Source organism: Rana temporaria, chromosome 4 (assembly GCF_905171775.1).
Source record: "Rana temporaria chromosome 4, aRanTem1.1, whole genome shotgun sequence".
Lineage (NCBI taxonomy): Eukaryota > Metazoa > Chordata > Amphibia > Anura > Ranidae > Rana > Rana temporaria.
This window is the reverse complement of record NC_053492.1, coordinates 40,495,223-40,517,963: the sequence shown is the minus strand read 5'-3', so window position 1 is coordinate 40,517,963 and position 22,741 is coordinate 40,495,223. Positions and strand designations below refer to the sequence as shown.

Below are 22,741 nucleotides of genomic sequence, written 5' to 3'. Positions count from 1 at the left end.
GGGTACAGCGTCACACGACCACGCAGTTGTCAGTTAAAGCAACGCAGTGCCATATCGTAAAAATGGGCTGGTCATTAAGGGGGTAAATCCTTCCGGTCCTTAAGTGGTTAATGAGATTGACAAAGTAAGCTTGTTTGACAGCATGGAGGGAGGAATTGTATTTTGAGAAGGCATATTTCTATGGGGTGATATAAATTTATAGGGATTTAAATAAAAGAGTAAAAAGATGAGACTTTAGCTAATTCTAAAAAAAAATTATTGGAAAAGAAAAGACAGCTATCTTCAACGTTGATGGCGAAGAAAAAATAAATTATGTCTTTAACAGTCAATAAATATGAAACAGACTGCCCCATAACAGCAAGAAGAAAAGATCTAGAAAAGTAACTTCAAAAGTAAAATGTGTCTATAAATACAAAAATCAGAATTGGCCAGAATTGCAGACAGTGTAGACCTAGGAGTAGACTATGGCTTGACGGCACTTAAGGCGGGCCGATCTTCACCTACATATTCAAGTTCCCTCCTCTCCTCTTCACCACTCCTCTTCACCTCCTTTACAAAGGGAACACCCTTTTTTTATGTTATTTTTTTTTTTTTTTTTACAAAAAAGTTCAGCCCCACTCCCCCCTTTGCACGTCACTCGCCTAGCCGAATGACATGCACTGCTCTTTCTTTGCTTCCTGTGATATGCATGGCACATAGCCCACGAGACATAGTACTAAATTGAGAAAGGGCTAAAGGTGCATCATCATGAGGCTCCCAAAACAGCCTCATGATGATGCCATATACGAAGATGGCAGCTCAGAACCAAGCGGGGCAGAATTCTGAGAAGATTCCGCAAAACACTGCAAGGACATGTAAATTCCAGACCAGAAAAAAGGTAGGTAGAGGTTTGGAAAACAAACAGTGGTGATTTAAAGTGATTCTAAAGGCCGAAGTTTTTTTACCTTTATAATTTTATTTTTTATTTTTTTGTGACCTTTAAAGCACTTTAATAATAAATTACCGTATACATTTTATAAAGGACTGAACATGACTGAATGATGTTTCAAGGCTAAATCTAGAAGTACTGGGGTAGATTCAGAGAGCAATTACGCCGGCGTATCTATAGATACGCTGCGTAATTGCTAAGTTGCGCCGGCGTATCTACTTTCTGTATTCAGAAAGCTAGATACGCCGACTGTAGCCTAAGATACGACTGGCATAAGTCTCTTACGCCGTCGTATCTTAGGGTGCATTCTGACACTGGCCGCTAGGTGGCGCTCACGTAGTTGTCAGCATAGAGTATGCAAATTGCATACTTACGCCGATTCCCAAACGTACGTGCGCCCGGCGGTCGTTTTTTACGTCGTTTGTGTACGTCGGTTTCGTCGTAAGGCTGCTCCTGCTATTAGGAGGCGCAGCCAATGGTAAGTATGGATGTCCTTCCTACGTCGCGATTTTCAAATTTTATGTCGTTTACGGAAGTCGTTCGCGAATGGCGCTGGACGTAATTTACGTTCACGTTAAAGCCAATGACGTCCTTGCGACGTCATTTACCGCAATGCACGTCGGGAAATTTTAGGGACGGCGCATGCGCAGTACGTTTGGCGGGAACGCGCCTAATTTAAATGATCCACGCCCCCTACGGGATCATTTGAATTACGCGCGCTTACGCCGGCCCCTTTTACGCTATGCCGCCGCAAATTACGGAGCAAGTACTTTGTGAATACAGCGTTGCTCCTGTAATTTACGGCGGCGCAGCGTATCGTCTTTATTCACAAAGCACTTGCTCCGTAATTTGCGGTATCAGTGCGCACCCCTACCTGAATCTGGCCCACTGAGAACTCACTAGTTAGTAACATAAGTTACCCCTACCATCATAAAAAAATATAGATAGTTGTTGGACAACCCTGGTTCCATTAGTACATAAGCACGTGCCTTTATGAACCCTCAGTAAAAAAGGAATTAATTAAGCCCATACAATCATTCAATTATTATTCGTTTTACTTTTTCCTAGGGAAAATCTGAATCCTCTCAGTATTTTCATAACGATAACTTAATTGCTCTACTGAATGATCTTTTTGTTGCCGGAATGGAGACAACCACCACCACTTTGAGATGGGCAATACTGCTAATGATGAAATATCCAGAAATACAAAGTAGGAAATCAAGTTTTTAAATAATTTCATGTGTTCTTTCATACTATACATAATTAAAGCCCATCACTAGGCTAAAACTAACTCCCCTCCCACCCCTGTGTTACCAATTCAGCTGTGATGTTTATTTTTTCCTACCTTGTAAAGCAAGTGTTGCATCTCGCTCCTTGAAGGTCTCCTTGCGGTGACATCACTTCTGACTCCTCTTCTGAACTCTGAGGCCTCGTACACACGACCGAGTTTCTTGGCAAAAACCAGCAAGAATTTTTTTTGCAGAGGAAACCGGTCGTGTGTACATTTTCGTTGAGGAAACTGTCGTGAAACTCGATGAGCCAAAAAGAGAGCATGTTCTCTATTTCCTTGACGGGAATGGAGAAAATTGGCTTGTCGAGTTCCTCGACAGCCTAACAAAGAACTCGACGAGGAAAACGATGTGTTTCGCCCGTCGAGTTTCTCGGTCGTGTGTACGAGGCCTGAGAAGACTTCTCATCTGAATAGCCAAAAGGAAGTTTCCACATTATGCAGGCAGTGATGTGGACACCAAAAGAAGAACAGTGCCTCCTGTAAACAAAAATACAAGTTTCTTCTATTCCATGAACTCAAGAATAAAAGCCATTGCCTTTTATCTTTTTAGTACAAATAGTTTCACAGATGCACAAAAAATGCTTTCCTGGCTAACAAATGTAATGACAGACATTTTATGGTGTTTGCTCTAAGACGGATCATTTCTGTTTTTTAAATACTGACAGGGTTGCCTTAACCTCCCTGGCGGTATGATTATGTAAAATTTTTGGTGCTGAAAGCGGTAAAATAGTTTTGCATGGAAATTTGACTTTTTATATTGTAGGCCTGTAATTCTTAGGAATTACTCACTTAAATATGTCCAAACAAGAGTCTAGTAGACATTCCGGGTATGATAAAGTTTGAAACACAAAATCATAAATTATAATATAATAAACAACTATAAATAATTATAACAAATAATAATATAATATATAAAACAGAGTATCAAAAAGACTATGGAACCGTGGTTCAATGATATAAACAGCGCTATGAGATTGATAATGTCTAGCCCCAAAATAGGAGCTTTAAATAAGAACGTAGGTGGTGTGCTAGGTGACCAAAAGACCAGGTATTAGTGCACCCTAAACCTTATCTATAGATTCACCAGGTAATGTGATGGTATCACCCTTTGGGATGTAACCTTACCACAGCGTGCAAGAGGACTGGCGTGTTAATGTCAGTACTCTCAAGCAAACCTTCCTCTGTTCTCTTAGTCAGCCACGGTCATTCCATTGCAGGCACATAAAACAAAAGAAAATACTAAATAGTAAAGTACCGCTTAAGCAATGCCCCACACAATGCAAAGGAGAACAAACCCCCTATGTAAATGCCCGTACAGAAACGACAAAGTAAATGAACTAAAGTGCAAGCCTGTAAACTCCTGCTGTCACCGCCGTTCTCTGGGCACCAGAGGCCGCCCGAGTGCTGGTATCGCTGGGGAACTGATGGTCAGCTGTGGAGCGCAGTAAGGCTTCCGTGTTGCGCCGATGTAGCCACGCCCTGACGCGTTTCGTCACTTCCGACTTCGACTGAGGTATAATATAATAATAATAAGAATGATTCAATAATGTAATCAAATCAAAAACACTGAAATTTGCTCAGTTGCAGAATTGTCGCTGTCATTACTTTTAGTGTTTGATGACGAATTTCCCCACAAATCGCTATCTCTCAATTCTGCAAGTGATTCTAAATTATTATAGCTGTTTTCTAGCTGGTCTAAAACCACTTTTGACATAAAGGGACAGCTTTTGGTTGCTATGGACAATCTCCAGTTTCTAGGCATAAAAAACTGTATTTATAATATAAAAGTGCATGCAGGACACTGGACAGACCACTAGGGACAAAGGGGATGTGTAATTATTTTATACAGTACTGTAATATGTAAGATTACAGTATACTGTATGTTTTATGTGTTTTTACTTTTTTGAATTTGGCGCCGATCTCCACCCCCGTGCGTCACAACGTCGCAGGGAACGGAGCTCGGCAGCACTTAGGCACTGTGTGAATCGAGCGAGGAGACTTTTTGTAGACACAGCGGGGAGACATCACAGGATCCAGGGGACAAGGTATGTTACTTTGCCTGGAAACTGCGATGCTATCCTGAGTGGGGCTTGGTGTTACCGATAATAGTACTGAAATCTTACCGAGCCAGACTCGGGAATACCGCCAGGGAGGTTAAAGAAATTTGCAGATTGCTGGTACTGATGGTTAGGATGAAGGAAAAAAGCTGGGACAGCCGCACTCCAAAAAAACTCCTCCTTTAATTAAAAATCACAAAATACATGCCACAGCAAAAAACAGCACAACAAAAGAAAAGCTGACGTTTCGCACTATGCCTTAGTGCTTCTTCGTACTGATGTCGCCTTCTAAAAATATTGGTTTAGTGGCTGAAATGCTAACTCCATGGCTTCAGTATTTTGAGTTACTGACCCAGAATGACCCAGTTTGTCTAGTGGTGGTTTCCTCTAATGCCCCGTACACACAATCGGGATTTCCATTGGAAAAAGTCAGTTGGGAAAATTGAGAACATGCTCTCAATCTATTTCTGTCGGAATTCCTGACAGAAAAAGTCAGGGGATGATTAGTGACTGGATTACCTGTCTCCCACAACTAGAAATGGTGCAGCAAGGAATCTGGAGAGTGGATTAGTAAAATATGCTTTGGAAAGTATGAAAAATATGTGCAGGATGTGTAAGAGAGCTATGGGAGGAGGTTAATTTTTTCCTGGAGATGAGCTGAAATTTTACTAAATGGAAAACATATGCAACAGCAAGTAATTATCATGCAATATAATTTAAAAAGTATCTCTTCTTTGCAGAGAAAGTTCAAAATGAAATTGATAGCATTATCGGCACGACTCCACCTCAAGCAGAGCATAAAAAGAAAATGCCGTATACTGATGCCGTAATTCATGAGATCCAAAGGTTTGGTGATATTGTACCAGATGGGGCTCCACATGAAACTATTCAAGATGTCACATTTAGAGGATATTTCATTCCCAAGGTGACTACGTTTTATTTTATATTGCAACACTCAATAGCTGTTAGTTAAACAAGAATCACTGCTCCAAAGTAGTTGAAGAGCTCCTTGTATTAGGCCCCTTTCACACATGACAGGGCGGTCCCTGCAGATCTCCATTCTCCCCTATGGGGGGATCGGATGAACATGGACGGTCTGTCCATGTTCATTCGATCCGATCCGCAGACGGATGGAAAAATAGGATTTTCCTCAGTCTGCAGAATCGGACCATAGTGGGGACCGATGAGATCGGGTGTTCATCCGCTGACATTCGCTATCCCATAGGGATACATGTATGTCCGTATTTCATCCAAAAACGGATGGATGAAATACGGACGTACTGTCCGCACGTGTGAAAGGGGCCTTATAGCTCCCATAGGAACTATTACTCAAATGTCCTTCACTTTATGCTTTGGTGATATTTTTACCAGCCAGATAGTGAGGGAAAATCTGTCATAGGGACACACACAAGAATAAACAACAAGTAGATGTTTTATCCTTCCCTTACTAAAAAAAAAATTATTTCTATTTCTGTCTGTGTTGCTGTTGGAGATTTTGCCCCACTTTCTATATACTGTCATCACCAGGACAGGAAGTGAAGTCCTGGATCACAAGTAAAACTTGGCAGGGGTTCTGATCCATCCACTCCCTATCCAAAAATCAAAAACTAATTTTTGACTGGACATGCACAATTAGTGTCTGATATTTTTTGAAAGCCAATTGCATTAGCACTAAAGATATGTAAAAATACTACTATAGTTATGAGTAAAGGGTTAAAGCTGAACTGATTGGCACAATTTTTTCCAATGCAGTGTGGCTGTCTAGGGGTTAGAAGAGCCCAGATAATCTTGCTTAATCTTCCATACCTCCCAGCGCAAGACCAATCCTTTCAGCTCCTGCCCCACCCATGGTCCAGCGGTCTTGTACGGTGACTGTTCCTCATGCCATCATGCCAATAGACCAGCTCTGTATATAAAGACGTTAGGAACAGTCCACCACTAGATGTGGAAGAGTGTTGCCTTCTGAAGAATATAAGGATCGGGTGTGTATAGGCTCTTTGTTCACCCCTAGACATGATGAGCAGTCCAGCCATGCAGTGTGGGCACAGCCCCAGTGCATGGGAAGAAAATAATTTGCCTGGAGTTGGGCTTGAATCATGTTATCTGACACTGAAAACTGCCAATCTCTCTCTCAGCATTGAACATCCAAGTGCATGACCTATTTGGCCTTTCCCAGATTCGGGTTTACAACATTTTTCACTCCCTTATGCCCAACTGAAACCTCTGCATTTAATAATATAATGAAGTCATGATGCTGGCACAGTAATAAATACACTGTTTTTTAACTGCATTTTATATAGCCTTTGCTAGCAGACACAACTTGGTGGAAAGTTGAGACGCTGCCTTTTAGACATGTGCACACTGAAATATTTTGTTTCAGAATTTCTTTTTCGTCCGAAAAATGCATTTATTTAGTTACTCCTGAAATTAGTTTTTATTTATTTTGTTTCGTTAAAAAATGCATTTGTCCAAAAATCCAAATGAATTAAGGTCGAATCTGTCATTGAAGGCTTATGGTGTCTATCGATGCCGCAATAAGTCGAATGTTCCGCCTACAAGCTATAGTAGAATTCTAATGTTGGTGACACTAGTAATAATTGTATTTATAAATTATTATTACTAATCAATCAACATTCAAATTCTTCTATAGCCTATGGGTCGAGCATTTCACCGGAAATGTACGATTGCGACGTCGTACAGTTTAGCTGCTTGTCGAATCTTCTTAGAACATTTGACAGACACCATAAGCCTTCAATGACAGATTCGACATTTGTATGTTTTTCGCTGCTTCGTCGAATCTTCATCATTCATGTCGAATGGTCTACCCAAACACTGTCTCTATAATGTCAAATCTTTCCTCTCTATGTAGAATCATTTTGGACTAATAGCGTTAGGTTAGGCACATTAGACCACAGGTTCGATAGACACTATTGTCAGCGTTATGTTGAATTGCCTATCTATATTGAACGGTAGCAATGAAAACAATAATAAAGCAATTTTTTATGTCAGATCTTTCGGATTCTGCACGTTTGTTTTCGTTTGTTAAAATGATAACGAAAATACCCGAAATTCGGACGAAAATGCATTCGGACGAAAACGAATGCTCATGTCTACTGCCTTTACACATACACAGCAGCCTGGGTTTCCAGAATTCCAACACTATCCATTCCACAGAACACTGCTCTAATCAACTCCACTTTGGGTTCCTTAGCAGTGCTGTTGATTAGAGCAGTGCATAGCACTGTCTTACCTTACAGTAACAAAATAAGAAGGGCCAGATCCACGAAAGAATTACGCCGGCGTATCTCTTGATACGCCGCGTAATTTCAAATTTTGCGCGTCGTATCTTGTATCTACAAAACAAGATACGACGGCATCTCGGATCGATCCGACAGGTGTACGTCTTAGTACGCCATCTGCAAATTAGCTTGTTACGGCGATCCACGAATGTACGTCCGGCCGGCGCATTTTTTTACGTCGTTTTTCTGGCGTATAGTTACCCCTGCTATTATGAGGCGTACTCAATGTTAAGTATGGCCGTCGTTCCCGCCTCGCATTTTGAATTTTTTACGTTGTTTGCGTAAGTCGTTCGCGAATAGGGATTTGCGTAGAATAACGTCACCGTCTTAGAACATTGGCTTGTTCCGGTTTCATTTCGAGCATGCGCACTGGGATACCCCCACGGGCGGCGCATGCCCCGTTAAAAAAACGTTATTTACGTCGGGTCACGACGTATTTACATAAAACACTCCCCCATTACATCCTTTTGTACATCCCTACGCCGCCAAAGATACACTACGCCACCGTAACTTACGGCGCGAATTCTTTGAGGATTCGAAAAAAAATAAGTTACGGCGGCGTAGTGTATCTTAGATACGCTACGCCCAGCGGATATATGCGCCACGCTACGTGGATCTGGCCCGAAGTCTTTAACTGGAGTTCAACAGATTTCCACAGACCTGAAAATGCAGAACATTGTTTCACAACTCCAATCCGCAGACCATGTTTTTACCTTACTCTTAACGAGATGTTTAATCATTGTCAGATGGAAAGGAATATTATAAATAACATTTATGTTGACATTTTACCTTGCAGGGCACTACTGTGTTCCCATGCCTGTACTCTGTACTGAAAGATGAAGCTTATTTCAAAAAACCGTTTGATTTTTATCCAGAGCATTTTCTTGATACAGAAGGAAATTTTAAAAAGAATGAGGCCTTCATTCCATTCTCTATAGGTAAATCGAAAAAGTTCATGATGATGACAATTTCAAAGACTGGACAGTATATACAGTAATTTTTATTACTTAAAGGATCACTAAACAAATTTTTTTTTGGGGCTAAATAGCTTGCTTTACCTTATAGCAGTCTTGATTTCATGTCCTCATTGTCCGTTTTTGCTTTGAAGCAGCTGTAATCCTTTGCTGATATCCTCACTTCCTGGTTGTCTGGCTCCATAGTAAAAATCTCATGGGAGCTTCTTCACTGTGGTCTAAGTCCTGCTCGTCCCCGTTCTCTGAACTACAGCACTAAAAATAATGCTCACACCACCTTCAACTCTCTACTGCACATTCACACCCAGTGATGTAGTTCAGAGAATGGGAACGAGCAGGACTTAGACCACAGTGAGAAGCTCCCATGAGAAATTTGCTATGGAGCCAGACAACCAGGAAGTGAGGATTTCAGCAAAGGATTACAGCTGCTTCAAAGCAAAAACGGACAATGAGGACATGAAATCAAGACTGCTATAAGGTAAAGCAAGCTATTTAGCCCAAAACATTTTTTTGTTTAGTGATCCTTTAACAGTTTGAAAAACAGTTACCTGAGCTGATTTAGTATTTCTTATTTTACTCATGTTCTCATAATCACATAATGACACCATGTTTGAAATAACTGTAATTTGTATGAAGAAATCACATCTTGCTGAATTGTACTACAACAATGGAGCCCTTTGATATAGGATTAACAATTTTTATGCAAAAGGGAAAATCTGCCTGAATGAAAAAACTTTCAGAATAGACTAAATCATTCTTTAAATTATTGTGTCCAAAAATCTTTTCTCTGAACACTGGAGTTGATTTACTAAACCCGGAGAGGGCAACATCTGGTGCAATTGTGCATGGTAATCAGCTTCTAACTTTAGCTCATTCAGTTAAACTTTGACGAAAAAAAATGGAAGCTGATTTCTATGCAGAGCTGCACCAGATTTTGCACTCCAGTATTAGTAAATCAGCCCCACTGTTTTAAACAATAGCATCTATGATAAATTGTTTGTTTATCACTATGGGGTGTATCTATAAAAAATCATTTCATTGCAATTCACCCAGTAAAAGTCAATGTATATGTTTGTTCTGTACAAACAGGGCAAAAAGTGAAAGTTATTAGGCTATATCCTGTGCTGTTCAAAGTTTTTTCATTGATTTAAAACAGAAATACTGCATTTAGCTACTAGATGGCACTAAGTATCATATGAAATGTTATTTGGCACATCTAGTGGTATTTACCGTATATACTCAAGTATAAGTCGACCCGAATATAATTTTACCAAAAATAACTGGGAAAACGTATTGACTCGAGTATAAGCCTAGGGTGCCCATCTTCATGCCTCACTGTGCCTCACTTTGCCTCACTGTGTCCATGTGCATGCCTCATTGTGCCTCACTGTGTCCATGCCTCACCGTGCCTCACTGTGCCCATGCCTCACTGTCACTGTGCCCATGCCTCACTGTGTCCATGCCTCACTGTGCCCAATCTCCCTACCTGATCTCTGGCGCTGTGTGACTAGACTGACGTTTAACATGGGAGTCTATGGAAGGGGTGCCCGGCTTTGAAAAATGGGTGCTACCCGGCCGTAGGTCCCCCGGGCCAAACAACCTTTGCACACATGTAGAGGAAGAGTGAGGCTACATGTGTGCCAAGTTTGGCCGGGGTCAGGTGCACAAAAATGAAGATGGACACAGACTCATGTAACAAAAAAAATTGCTGAAAAACTTGGCTTATATTCGAGTATATACGGTAGGTATTTTTCATTTTAAATTACAGGGAGTGCAGAATTATTAGGCAAATGAGTATTTTGACCACATCATCCTCTTTATGCATGTTGTCTTACTCCAAGCTGTATAGGCTCGAAAGCCTACTACCAATTAAGCATATTAGGTGATGTGCATCTCTGTAATGAGAAGGTGTGTGGTCTAATGACATCAACACCCTATATCAGGTGTGCATAATTATTAGTCAACTTCCTTTCCTTTGGCAACATGGGTCAAAAGAAGGATTTGACAGGCTCAGAAAAGTCAAAAATAGTGAGATATCTTGCAGAGGGATGCAGCACTCTTAAAATTGCAAAGCTTCTGAAGCGTGATCATCGAACAATCAAGCGTTTCATTCAAAATAGTCAACAGGGTCGCAAGAAGCGTGTGGAAAAACCAAGGCGCAAAATAACTGCCCATGAACTGAGAAAAGTCAAGCATGCAGCTGCCAAGATGCCACTTGCCACCAGTTTGGCCATATTTCAGAGCTGCAACATCACTGGAGTGCCCAAAAGCACAAGGTGTGCAATACTCAGAGACATGGCCAAGGTAAGAAAGGCTGAAAGACGACCACCACTGAACAAGACACACAAGCTGAAACGTCAAGACTGGGCCAAGAAATATCTCAAGAATGATTTTTCTAAGGTTTTATGGACTGGAGAAATGAGAGTGAGTCTTGATGGGCCAGATGGATGGGCCCGTGGCTGGATTGGTAAAGGGCAGAGAGCTCCAGTCCGACTCAGACGCAAGCAAGGTGGAGGTGGAGTACTGGTTTGGGCTGGTATCATCAAAGATGAGCTTGTGGGGCCTTTTCGGGTTGAGGATGGAGTCAAGCTCAACTCCCAGTCCTACTGCCAGTTTCTGGAGGACACCTTCTTCAAGCAGTGGTACAGGAAGAAGTCTGCATCCTTCAAGAAAAACATGATTTTCATGCAGGACAATGCTCCATCACACGCGTCCAAGTACTCCACAGCGTGGCTGGCAAGCAAGGGTATAAAAGAAGAAAAACTAATGACATGGCCTCCTTGTTCACCTGATCTGAACCCCATTGAGAACCTGTGGTCCATCATCAAATGTGAGATTTACAAGGAGGGAAAACAGTACACCTCTCTGAACAGTGTCTGGGAGGCTGTGGTTGCTGCTGCACGCAATGTTGATGGTGAACAGATCAAAACACTGACAGAATCCATGGATGGCAGGCTTGTGAGTGTCCTTGCAAAGAAAGGTGGCTATATTGGTCACTGATTTGTTTTTGTTTTGTTTTTGAATGTCAGAAATGTATATTTGTGAATGTTGAGATGTTATATTGGTTTCACTGGTAAAAATAAATAATTGAAATGGGTATATATTTTTTTTTTGTTAAGTTGCCTAATAATTATGCACAGTAATAGTCACCTGCACACACAGATATCCCCCTAAAATAGCTAAAACTAAAAACAAACTAAAAACTACTTCCAAAAATATTCAGCTTTGATATTAATGAGTTTTTTGGGTTCATTGAGAACATGGTTGTTGTTCAATAATAAAATGAATCCTCAAAAATACAACTTGCCTAATAATTCTGCACTCCCTGTAATGAAACACATTCCACTAGTACAGAAAATAGCATATGAACATTTATTTTTGCCCCTTTTGCATAGATTTTTTTTCCCTATAAATACAACTCTATGGGCCAGATTCAGAGAGATAGGCGTATCTTTAGAGCAGCGTAGCGCATCTGATTTGCGCTATGCCGACGTAACATAGAGAGGCTCGTACTGTATTCACAAAGCACTTGTTCCCTTTCTTGCGCCGGCGTAATGTAAAATGGCCAGCGTAAGCCCGCCTAATTCAAAGTAGCAAGGCAGTGGGCGTGTTGTATTAAAATTAACCGCATGCTCAGAATCACGGCGCATGCTCAGAATGCCTGTGACGTGAGTGTAACCTACGCCCAGCCCCATTCACGTACGACTTACGTATACAACGTAAAATACGACGCTGTTCCCGCACCCATACCTTAACACCCCTGCTTTAGGTGGGATAACTTTACGCCAGACGTACGCCTTACGTAAACGGCGTAGCTTACTGCGACGGGCGCAAGTACGTTCATGAATCGGCGTATCTAGGCCATTTACATATTCGACGCGTAAATCAACGGAAGCACCCCTAGCGGCCAGCGTAAATATGCAACCAAGATACGATGGCGTAGGAGACTTACGTCGGTCGTATCCAGCCAAAATGCAGGCGTATCTTAGATGCTGAATACGGCGCATAGTTACGACGGCGCATCCTAGAACTTACGCAGCGTATCAACAGATATGTTGGCGTAAGTTCTCTCTGAATCTGGCCCTATGTGTATAGTCAGTATTAGAGTGAGAGAAGATGAATGTCAATGAATCACGACTACAACCTGTTGTTGTCTAACCATGTAGTAAATGTGAAAGCTTGTTGCAATTGTCATTTAATTTTTAATTTAATTATGAATTTATTCATATTTATTATCACTTATTGACACCTGCCAACATCCTTTCTGCTAAAAACAGGGGGATGGGTGTCCATCTGGTGGATCAGATGGCAGTCGGGTGCAAACGGACAGACAGTAGACAGGCCCATAGATAACAGCAGGCCATGTCTGTGTCTGCCCTGCATAAGAGGAACGGACACAGACCAGCCATACGCCTGCTCAGCAAACATCAGCGGACAGATTCCCCACTGAGCAGGCAGACTCCAACGGGGTCCATCCCATGTGTAATGCCTTGTACACACGGCCGGACTTTCCGAGAAAAAAAGTCAGACAGGCTTATTTTCTCGGAAAGTCCGGCCATGTGTAGCCTCCATCAGACTTTTTTGTTGGAAGTCCGATGGACCTTTTCGTCAGACTTCCGACGGACTTGTGGCGGACTTTTGCAAGGTGAAAAGTAAGGGGCCTTACTTTTAGTTGATTTTATTTTCATGTATGCCTACTTGGCAACATACAGGTCAACAGGTACCCATACAAGAACTTAGCAATTCTTAGATTGCACTCTAAAACACTCTTGTCTTGTCTTTCTCTAGGAAAAAGAAGTTGTGCTGGTGAAACCTTGGCCAAAATGGAGCTTTTCCTCTTCTTTACATCCCTAATGCAGAACTTCACCTTCCAGGCTCCCCCCGGGGCTGAGATAGACCTTGAACCAGCAGAGGCTGGAACCCATGGACCGAAACCTTACAAACTTTGTGCAATACCTCGCAGCTAATTTTTTTTTTTTTTTTTAACAAAAATAATAAAAAATAAGCTCAGTTTAGATAAATCTCATCTAACAAAAAATAACTGGATCCACAGAAGCATACTTCTCAAACACCTGCCTTATTCATGTTTGTTTTCTTTGTACTCTTTAACCAGCTGTGGACACTGGATGTACTACACATGCCCAAAAGCTCTTGATCAATGTTTACAAAACTCACAGTTGCCAACAATTCTCTATAGTCAAAATGGCAGTTGGAAGACACTATGTAAAAAAGCAGATGAAAACGGACCATCTGATAAGCATTGTTCAGATGCTAAATAGATAGATGCAAAGTAAAATGTTTAATTTTGTATCTACTCTGCTTCACTCATTGCAGACAAAACAGACGAGCCTCAGTTTATGTATAATTTTAGTTGAAGCAACCTGACAAGCAAAAAAACAAACAAAAAACAAACAAACAAAAAAAAATTGTTCATCTGTAACCCCTTACTGACCCTTAGTTTACCCTAATCAAGTGGACGTAAAGGCTCATATAATTTAGGTTAAAAATGTTGCTTCCCCCTCTTCATACCCATTGCTCTACAATGGCATGTCACCCAGTAGATTCAATTGCACTACCTCCCTCATCCTCTGCAACAGCCAATCGCTGACACAGAGCTGGAGTTTAGAGATCATGTGACTGCACCAAACCTGCTTAACCAGACCCTTATTAGTCTTTGCTTCCTCTTTAACTCCGTCTTCCCCTTTTTTTCTTAACTATTATTTTCTTGAGGTTTTTTTTTCTATCTTTCTAACCAATATTTAAACTGTTTTTAAATTCTTTTTGTTCATTATGTGTTATAAGTAAAAAAACAAACAAAAAAAAACAAACAAAAAAGCCTTTATTTCATTTGTAAATAACTTTTTAACGCTTTGTACAAGAATCATAATTCTAGTGTAGTTTTAAATGGGACAACTTATAGAATAAAATGTATACTTTTTATCTACAGTAACATATTTTTAAACTAAAACTGCTCAAGTTAGAATATAGTGTTTTTCTTTTTAGTATTTTTTTTTTCTTCCTTTACTTCAGGTTCCACCTCATAGAGTTTCTTTAGAGCACTCAGCTTTTATTTTGGCCAGCCCGCATAGCGTCTCTATTTGGTTTTACATCATTAGTAAAGGTATATTAATTTATTTGAAGTTTTTTTTGTTAAAATTTATGGAAGAGTACAAAATGTGCTATCCTGTTAAATTTCCCCTAACCTCCCCCCCCTAGTGTTTCCCCCCCTCCCCCCTCACCAGATATACCCACTTTATTGAGTTCCGCCAGGAACTCCTATGTCAGACCTCAGGTTTTCAGCATAGCTCCATGACCTCTTGAAAGCCCTCCAATCGTCCCATTTTTTACTTTGACTTGTATTATTCCCCTCCAGCCCATCCCTTAGTTCTTCCATCATATATGTCTCTTCGACGGCGTCGATCCACTCCCAAATCATGGGACATTCTGTCTCTTGCCATTTTCTGGGAATTAGCCTCTTAGCTGCGTTCAGTAAATGTGGAACCATTGATTCTTTATATCTTCTTAGTCCTACTTCACCTCCGTGAAATAACACCGTCCATGGGTCTTTTTTTATTTTATTCTTTGTAATCTCTTCTACAAACTCCAAGATCTTCTCCCAGTATGTCTTTACTTTGGGACACTCCCACCATAGGTGTGCCATAGTTCCTGGGGTCTCGCATCCCCTCCAGCAATTTTCTGATTGACCCTCTTTAAATTTGCTTAGTTTATTCGGGGTTATATACCATCTGGCAATGCATTTGTAATTTATTTCCGCAGTTCGACTATCTACTGCTGAGGAGTGTATCAGTTTCAACATTTTCTTTAATTGGGGTCTATCGTGCTGTGTTTTAAGTTCCCTTTCCCATTTTTCTTTTTAGTATTGATACTTTTTATCTGTGGATTACATATTAAAATAATATGTTTTGCAAGACAAAACATTTGTCCTAAAAAAGATATAATACTTTAACAATCTTAACTAATGACAAAGTTATTGCCAAATCAATAGGACCTTAGCAAAAATGTAAAAATTGCTCTGGTTCATAGGAAGTGTACAGGTATAAAGTGGTTAAGATTTCACATTGGCAGACATTTTAACCATCTACCATTGTTATAGTGCAAAAGGCCAGTGCATGCATAAATATGAAATAATAATAATAATAATAATAATAATAATAATAATAATAAATATTGCTTTCAGAATTGATGAATTTGCTGTCTAGTTATACAATGTGAAATTTGAAAGTTAGGTTACCTTGTACATTAATGATACAAAATAACTATAAATGATTAATATTCCAAGGCCTAGAGAGTCAATGTAGTGCATCTCATCTAATTTCTCAAAACTGAGATATATAATTTCTTTTTAAAACTGTTGAACCATTAAAATATTTTGTAATACAAAAAAAACTACAGTTGGTGTCTGGTGTCTCTTTTGTAAAGAGAGATTTGTAAAGGCGTTAGTAAAAATGTATATTGTACTCTTACCAGAAAACTATTTCTGATCCACAAATGCAATCTGATACTCACTAGATAAACAATTTTTGGGGGTATTTTTATAAATATTATTAGCAAAATATATTTTGTAAAGTAAGAGACAAATGTGGGTACGGTGCAGCATGGTGCTCCTGCGGTAAGGAATACACTCAGAGGCTGAGGTAAAAGAAAGCAGTACATTGTAAGTTTCAAAAACATGCAAACAGGCCTGGCCATGCCTGGCCATGCTTACAAACAGTAGCAGAGGATCAAGATCCTGGACTGATGCCGACAACTTCTGCAGTGAGGAGGGGGAATGCGGCCTGTCTAGACCACACACAAATGGAAGGCTTCCTATGAGGAGATGGCATAGTTCCTGCACTTTCCCTACTCCTCAGGAACCTTTCCCTGCTGCTAAGTACTGTCCCTGTCCCTATACTAGCCACTCACATAAAGCGCACCAAAACTCGGGAGCCAGAGTCTTAAATAGACTCTATTTAAACAAAGGGAAAGGGGGGAAGAGGGAATGCGCAAGTGTCCACTATTATATAGGTGGTAAGTATAACCGCCTATAATAGATCATGAACCCAATTGGGTAATGTTTCCGTAACCAAAAATACTGTCAAAAAGAAAGGAATGAGGGGGAGAGGTAAGGGGATGGGGAATGGGAAAGGGTTGGCCACCAGAGGGCCTGAAAGGGGTTACTACTGGCAACAAGGTAATGATCAAAAAAAGGGTAAGGATACAGTTCAAATTAGATTTATTGGTATCAAAAGGTAAAAAAGGTAAGCACAACAAAATTGGGACTACATGAAAAATTGGTAGCCGTAATTGAAGATATGGCTACCTGATAAAAGACAACACATAAACACAACTATGACAGGACACAGACAAACATAGACATTTAGCATGGTCCGGACACGGTAGTGTTCAGTCTACACATGTATCAAACACTCATACTGAAAAACAGTAAAAGGGGAGTGCGGAAGTTGATTAACTGAAAAAATAGGGACTAGTGTTGTCCCTTCAAATTCCTATAACAAATCAATTGAGTGTTGACTAAATGTGAGGGCTGAGCACTGGCTAGGTAAGTATCAAGGGGTGGAGGAGGTAGGGGGATCAAATTAATGGCATAGATCAGTGCACTAATCAAAAAGACCAGGATGGATATGAATATATACGTATAAGAAAAGACTCAAAATATGTCTCAAATGGCCAAGCCTGTCTAATGCAGCCGATGGCTGTAGATGTTAGTGATTAGTAGATTGAAGCACGGATATCTTGCAGGATGCTTTGAGTAATGCGTTGATGTTTGAAGTTCGCCAGAGTATATGATTATAGGGTAAAGTAATTAGATTTAAGCAATATTTTCTGCATGCAGACCTATCATCATATTGCTGAAGTTTGCGACGTACTACACCAGCTCTGTAGGCAAAGCATTGAACATCATATGGAGTAGTGGAATGGGTACCTGTAGCAACAGTAATCAAGTCAGCATGATTAGCTTGCTGGGACTGTGATAGTAATTAGTTAATACATTACCACCTCGTGGGCTGTTGCAGGTGTGACAGGTCCATCCAAAATAGTAGCTTGATGTGTATTACCAGTCCTGGCATTCAGGTATAGCTGTATCTTAATGGCTGAGTAGCTGACATACAGTTTGCACTGGGTCCGGAGCTGTCTAAGATAAGACAGAAAAGCGCCTGAGTCCATACAACATCAATCCGTCCATCCGTATAGTTGTTTGCCATCCGGCATCGAATCAATCAGAGTGGTCGGTAGTACGATCTGACATCGTTAGATTCGTCCGTCCGTCCTCCGTCCTCCACACAGGCCTTGGGTGTCACGTGATCACGCTAGGTGGTGACGTCAATGCGTTTCACCTGGCACATTGGCGTAGCTTCGTCTCGGACGGATCTTAAATTGACTCTGCCTGACCCAAGCTAGCCACTGTGATCACGTGGGGTTCCAGTGTCCAATGAAACAGTTGTCTCCCTGTGATTGCAGGAAGTCATAGAGGAACCAAGTTCCTAACAACTTCCTTCCCCTTCTGCATTGTCATTTCGGTCAAGCACCACCTACAGTTGGGAATACAGACTGCATCCGCCTACACACATCTGACCCTTTTTTGAAGCACTCTACTGAGTTGGCTTCCAACAGCTTCCATGGAAGACAGGAGCACATTTTCACAGCTCTGCCCTTACAATATGTACAGACATACCCCACTTTTAAGTACACAATGGGGTTTATTTATTAAAGCTGGAAAGCACAAAATCAGACTCACTTCTGCATATCGGGTCACAGGAGCTGAAGAACGGGGAGAGGTGAGTGTAAACAAACCTTCCCCGTTCTTCTCTGTGGCAGTGTTAGTGATCGTCTGTTCCCTGATATAGGGAACAACGATCACTGACGTCACACGTCCAGCCCAGCCCCCTACAGTAAGAAACACACATTAGGTCACACTTAACCCCTACAGCGCCCCCTAGTGGTTAACCCCTTCACTGCCAGTGTCATTTTCACAGTAATCAGTGCATTTTTATAGCACTTTTCGCTGTGAAAATGACAATGGTCCCAAAAATGTGTCAAAAGTGTCCGATGTGTTCTCCATAATGTCACAGTCACAAAAAAAAACGCTGATCGCCGCCATTAGTAGTAAAAAAAAAATTATTAATAAAAATGCCATAAAATTATCCCCTATGTTGTAAACGCTATAAATTTTGCGCAAACCAATCGATAAACGCTTATTGCGATTTTTTTTACCAAAAATAGGTAGAAGAATACGTATCAGCCTAAACTGAGGGAAAAAAAGTGTTTTTATATCTTTTTTGGGGATATTTATTATTGGAAAAAGTAAAGAATATTGCATTTTTTTCAAAATTGTCACTCTATTTTTGTTTATAGTGCAAAAAATAAAAACCACAGAGGTGGGATCGCAGGTGGTAACGCCACATCATGGCCCTCACTCGTTCAGAGGGGGGGGAGGACATATGAGGACAGCTCCAGGAGAACTGGTACAATCCCAGATTGTGGGTGACCTTTTTTCATTTTTTGTTCATTTCATCTCACTTTATTTTATTTTAGTTGGTTTTGTTTTATTTTTTCATCTCAACCCTGATCTGGTTTCCCGCGGTTATAGAATCAGACTGCCCGTAACCGGTTTGAGCACCAAGTCACATGCAATTTTTTTACCTCTTTGGGGAGGAGAGAAGAAGGGGCTCTCCACTGCCATTGTGCTGTTTGACGCAATACCTACAGGAACTTTAATTAGATCCTACAGCACCCTATGCAATTCATACGTTGTTTGGGTTTTAAGTTGATGCATACGCATAATCACTCTGTTCCCCCTCCTCCTCCCCCCCTTTTTTTTGTTTGTTTCTCACTCACAGGAGCCAGAACCTTGTCCTCTTTTTTTTCCAGAAGGGTGACACCTTTTCTCATGTGGTTACTTTTGAGCTCTTCATGTTGTGCATACAGCTGAGGACTGGGTTGAGTTCTCCATCAGTCAGCTTATGGATGCTGAGTAACTGTGTACAGGAACTGTGGTTACACTACAACGCTCTGTGCTTCTACGCTGTTTGAGGCCAGTCACCACTTATAAGTTACTGGTTGTGTCTATGTTTGTTTAGAAAGCATTTTTTGCACACTTGTTGTTTTTATTGCCCGGTGAGAATGGAGAGTTCTTAATCATTCTGGAGGTGGATCTCCTGTTCTCAGTCGGCGCAGGGTCTACTCGCTGCAATAAGATGTTTTTCTGTTAGTGCCTTAGTCAATTGTACGGTTACAGGTGTCATTAGGATGTGATCCTTTCAACTGTTATTTGTTTCATTATAGGCTTTGACCTGTCCAGGTCCATGCAGTGATTTGTTTCTCTTTTATAGTTTCACTGATTGTACTTGTACAGGACAGCCAAAGTTCACTACCCCCTAAAGTGATCCTGCAGGAAGTCTTGGTTCTGCAGAGACCACTAATTTCTACACGTTGGGAACTTTTTGTGTCCCAAAGAGATTACAATATCTCATACTAAACTTCTCTTTCTTTCTAATTTCCTTTTGTTTCTTGCCTCACTCCCCTCTTTCCCCATTTAAATTTATTACATTTGTTTATTTTTTTATTTTTTTTTGCAGTAGATTGTGTGACTATTGACTTGTTTTTTGTGAGCTCCACTTCCAGATACCGATCCGCCGCCCACCTCTGAGTCTGTAACATGGCTTACTCATCCCTGGGTAATAGCCCCACGGCGATTTCTCACAATGTTCGGGGGCCTAAATATTCCTGAAAAGCGTACTGCTCTCCTGAACGAACTAAAGAAAGGTAAGCCACATTTTGTCTTCTTACAGGAGACTCATCTCAAGACCCAGCAGATTCCCAGACTGACTGACTCATATTTCACACAGGCTCATCACGCAACCAATGACCTTGCTAAGTCTGAGGCCTTGTACACACGACCGTTTTCCTCGACAGAATCCATCAAGAAACTTGGTGGCAGAGCTTTTTTTGCCGAGGAAAATGGTCACGTGTATGTTTTTCGTAGAGTAAACTGTCGTGGAACTCGACGAGAAAAAAAGAGAACAAGTTCTCTTTTTCCTCATCGGGAGTCTCAATTTCCTCGTCGTGTTTCTCGTCAGGTTGGTTTAAGATGAGGAACAAGTTCGTGTGTATGCTTAGAAACCCGCGCATGCTCAGAATAAAGTATGAGACGGGAGCGCACCTTCGGTAAAAGTAGTGTTCATAATGGAGAAAGCACATTCATCACGCTGCAAAAATTATTGCATCGTTTAAATGCTGCGCATTTAAATCATCTTTAGAATGGTCCAAAAATGAACAATAATGATCTTCTTTTGCTGCTGATATTCACACAGAGTTCTGACTAACTTTTTGTAAAAATTTTCATGCTGATCTCATGAATATTTTTGAATAATTTATATAGCCCGAAAAATATTTTATTTTTCAAATACAATTATTAATTATTATTTAATTTCTAGTCATCTTCATGTTTTTTTTTTATTATTTTGTTGTGTCAAGTTACCACCATTGTAACATTATTGTTTGGTCTTATCTGATCTGTCCCTTTATAATTAGACCTTTTGTATTTTTTTTAAAGTTAACCTGCCTACTCACAAGCCAAATTGTTGGGTTGATTAAAAACACATAGACAAGTATGAACTGTAAACAGAAAATGACCATTTATTCTGGTAAAAAATAGAAATAAAATAAATACAAGGCAGCACCGAAGAACCTGCTGCTATTTGTGCAACTCTGTTTGTGGACACTAAAATTGGGACATTGAGAGGCACATACAGGAGGGAGCCCAATCTGGTCCTGGACTCCCAGAGGTCAGGAACAGCAGCAGGTCAGATATATGTCCCAAGGTTGTGGTACTGCAGCATATTGTCTTCCGTCAGACCACCTTGAAGGAAGGCCATCACTTCCTGGTCTTCCCGGAAGCCTTCCCTGCAGCCTTCCTTGCTGCCTTCTCTGCAGCCTGCTCTGCAGCCTTCTCTGCAGCCTTCTCTGCAGCCTTCCTTCTCCGCTTGGCTGGAGGCTGTGCCTCTGGAGGTGTACTCGTGTCAGGAGGAGGAGAAGAAGGTGGAGGTGGTGGAGGAGATGAAGGTGGAGGAGAAGAAGGTGGAGGAGAAGAAGGTGGAAGAGAAGAAGGTGGAGGAGATGAAGGTGGAGGAGGTGAAGGTGGAGGAGATGGAGGTGGAGGAAAAGAAGGTGGAGGATATGAAGGTGGAGGAGATTAAGGTGGAGGAGATTAAGGTGGAGGAGATGAAGGAGGAAGAGAAGAAGGTGGAGGAGATGAAGGTGGAGGAGATGAAGGTGGAGGAGATGAAAGGTGGAGGAGATGAAGATGGAGGAGAAGAAGGTGGAGGAGGTTGAGAAGAAGAAGGTGGAGGAGGTTGAGAAGAAGAAGGTGGAGGTGGAGGATGAGATTGAGAATAAGCAGGTGGGGGAGAATGGCTGTGGCTACAAATGACAAATGACCGTGTCCTCAGTAAGTAGCCCCCTCACCCCCTTATTCAGCAAACTTATAAGTAGTGGCTCAAATATGAGGCGTTGGTCCTCGGTCATTTGGCTCATTTCGGCCATTATGAGGGTGCTATAGCCCTCTTCAGGGGTGGTAGGCTGCTGGAGGGTGGCCTGTGCCTCTCTAATCAGGGCCAGTGCTGCCTCGCTCACCCTCATATGCCTCCTGGCCCTTCTTGTAGGAAGGCGTATGGGAGGCACCTGGCACCTTGTGCTGCCACTTGGCCCTGCCACCTCCTCTGTGCCACTCACTCCTGCCCCCTCCTCTGTGCCACTCACTCCTGCCACCTCCTCTCTGTCACTCACCCTGGCCTCCTCCTGCCTGACACTTTCCAGACCCTTGTCCTGGCTGATGTCCTCATGTGTTTAAAAAAGTGACAGTTTGAGTTTTGGGTTCAAAAATCACACACAATGTTCAGCTCATGACTGTTGCAAATTGATTGAGAATAAATATAAAAGACAATCATTCTGACCCCAGCAGTTTTCATTCTTTTCTCCCCAACTTTTTGGGCCACTGCTGTCTATTGATATGGAAAACACTTTTAGATCAAACATTATATATTTTTTACATATTAACATCTATTTGACAGCATTTTTTTTCCACAATAAATACATTTAACATAATATACCTGGCTCCAGACAGCCAAATCAGGGTCTTCCTCCAGGATGGAAGGCTCCTCTTGCTCCTGAGA

At 41.2% G+C, this 22,741-nt stretch overlaps 1 protein-coding gene across 1 annotated transcript in view; it reads left to right on the top strand.

Annotated features, from left to right (window-relative positions):
• LOC120936161 (cytochrome P450 2F2-like) overlaps window positions 1-14,202 on the top strand; it is a 69,916-nt gene extending 55,714 nt beyond the window's left edge. The window contains exons 7-10 of the mRNA XM_040348308.1: window positions 1,997-2,138; window positions 5,017-5,201; window positions 8,372-8,513; window positions 13,338-14,202. Coding sequence (XP_040204242.1) covers window positions 1,997-2,138; window positions 5,017-5,201; window positions 8,372-8,513; window positions 13,338-13,516 — 648 coding nt within the window. The 3' untranslated portion in view covers window positions 13,517-14,202. The remainder of the gene's footprint in view (window positions 1-1,996; window positions 2,139-5,016; window positions 5,202-8,371; window positions 8,514-13,337) is intronic.
• Window positions 14,203-22,741: the final 8,539 nt, after the last annotated feature.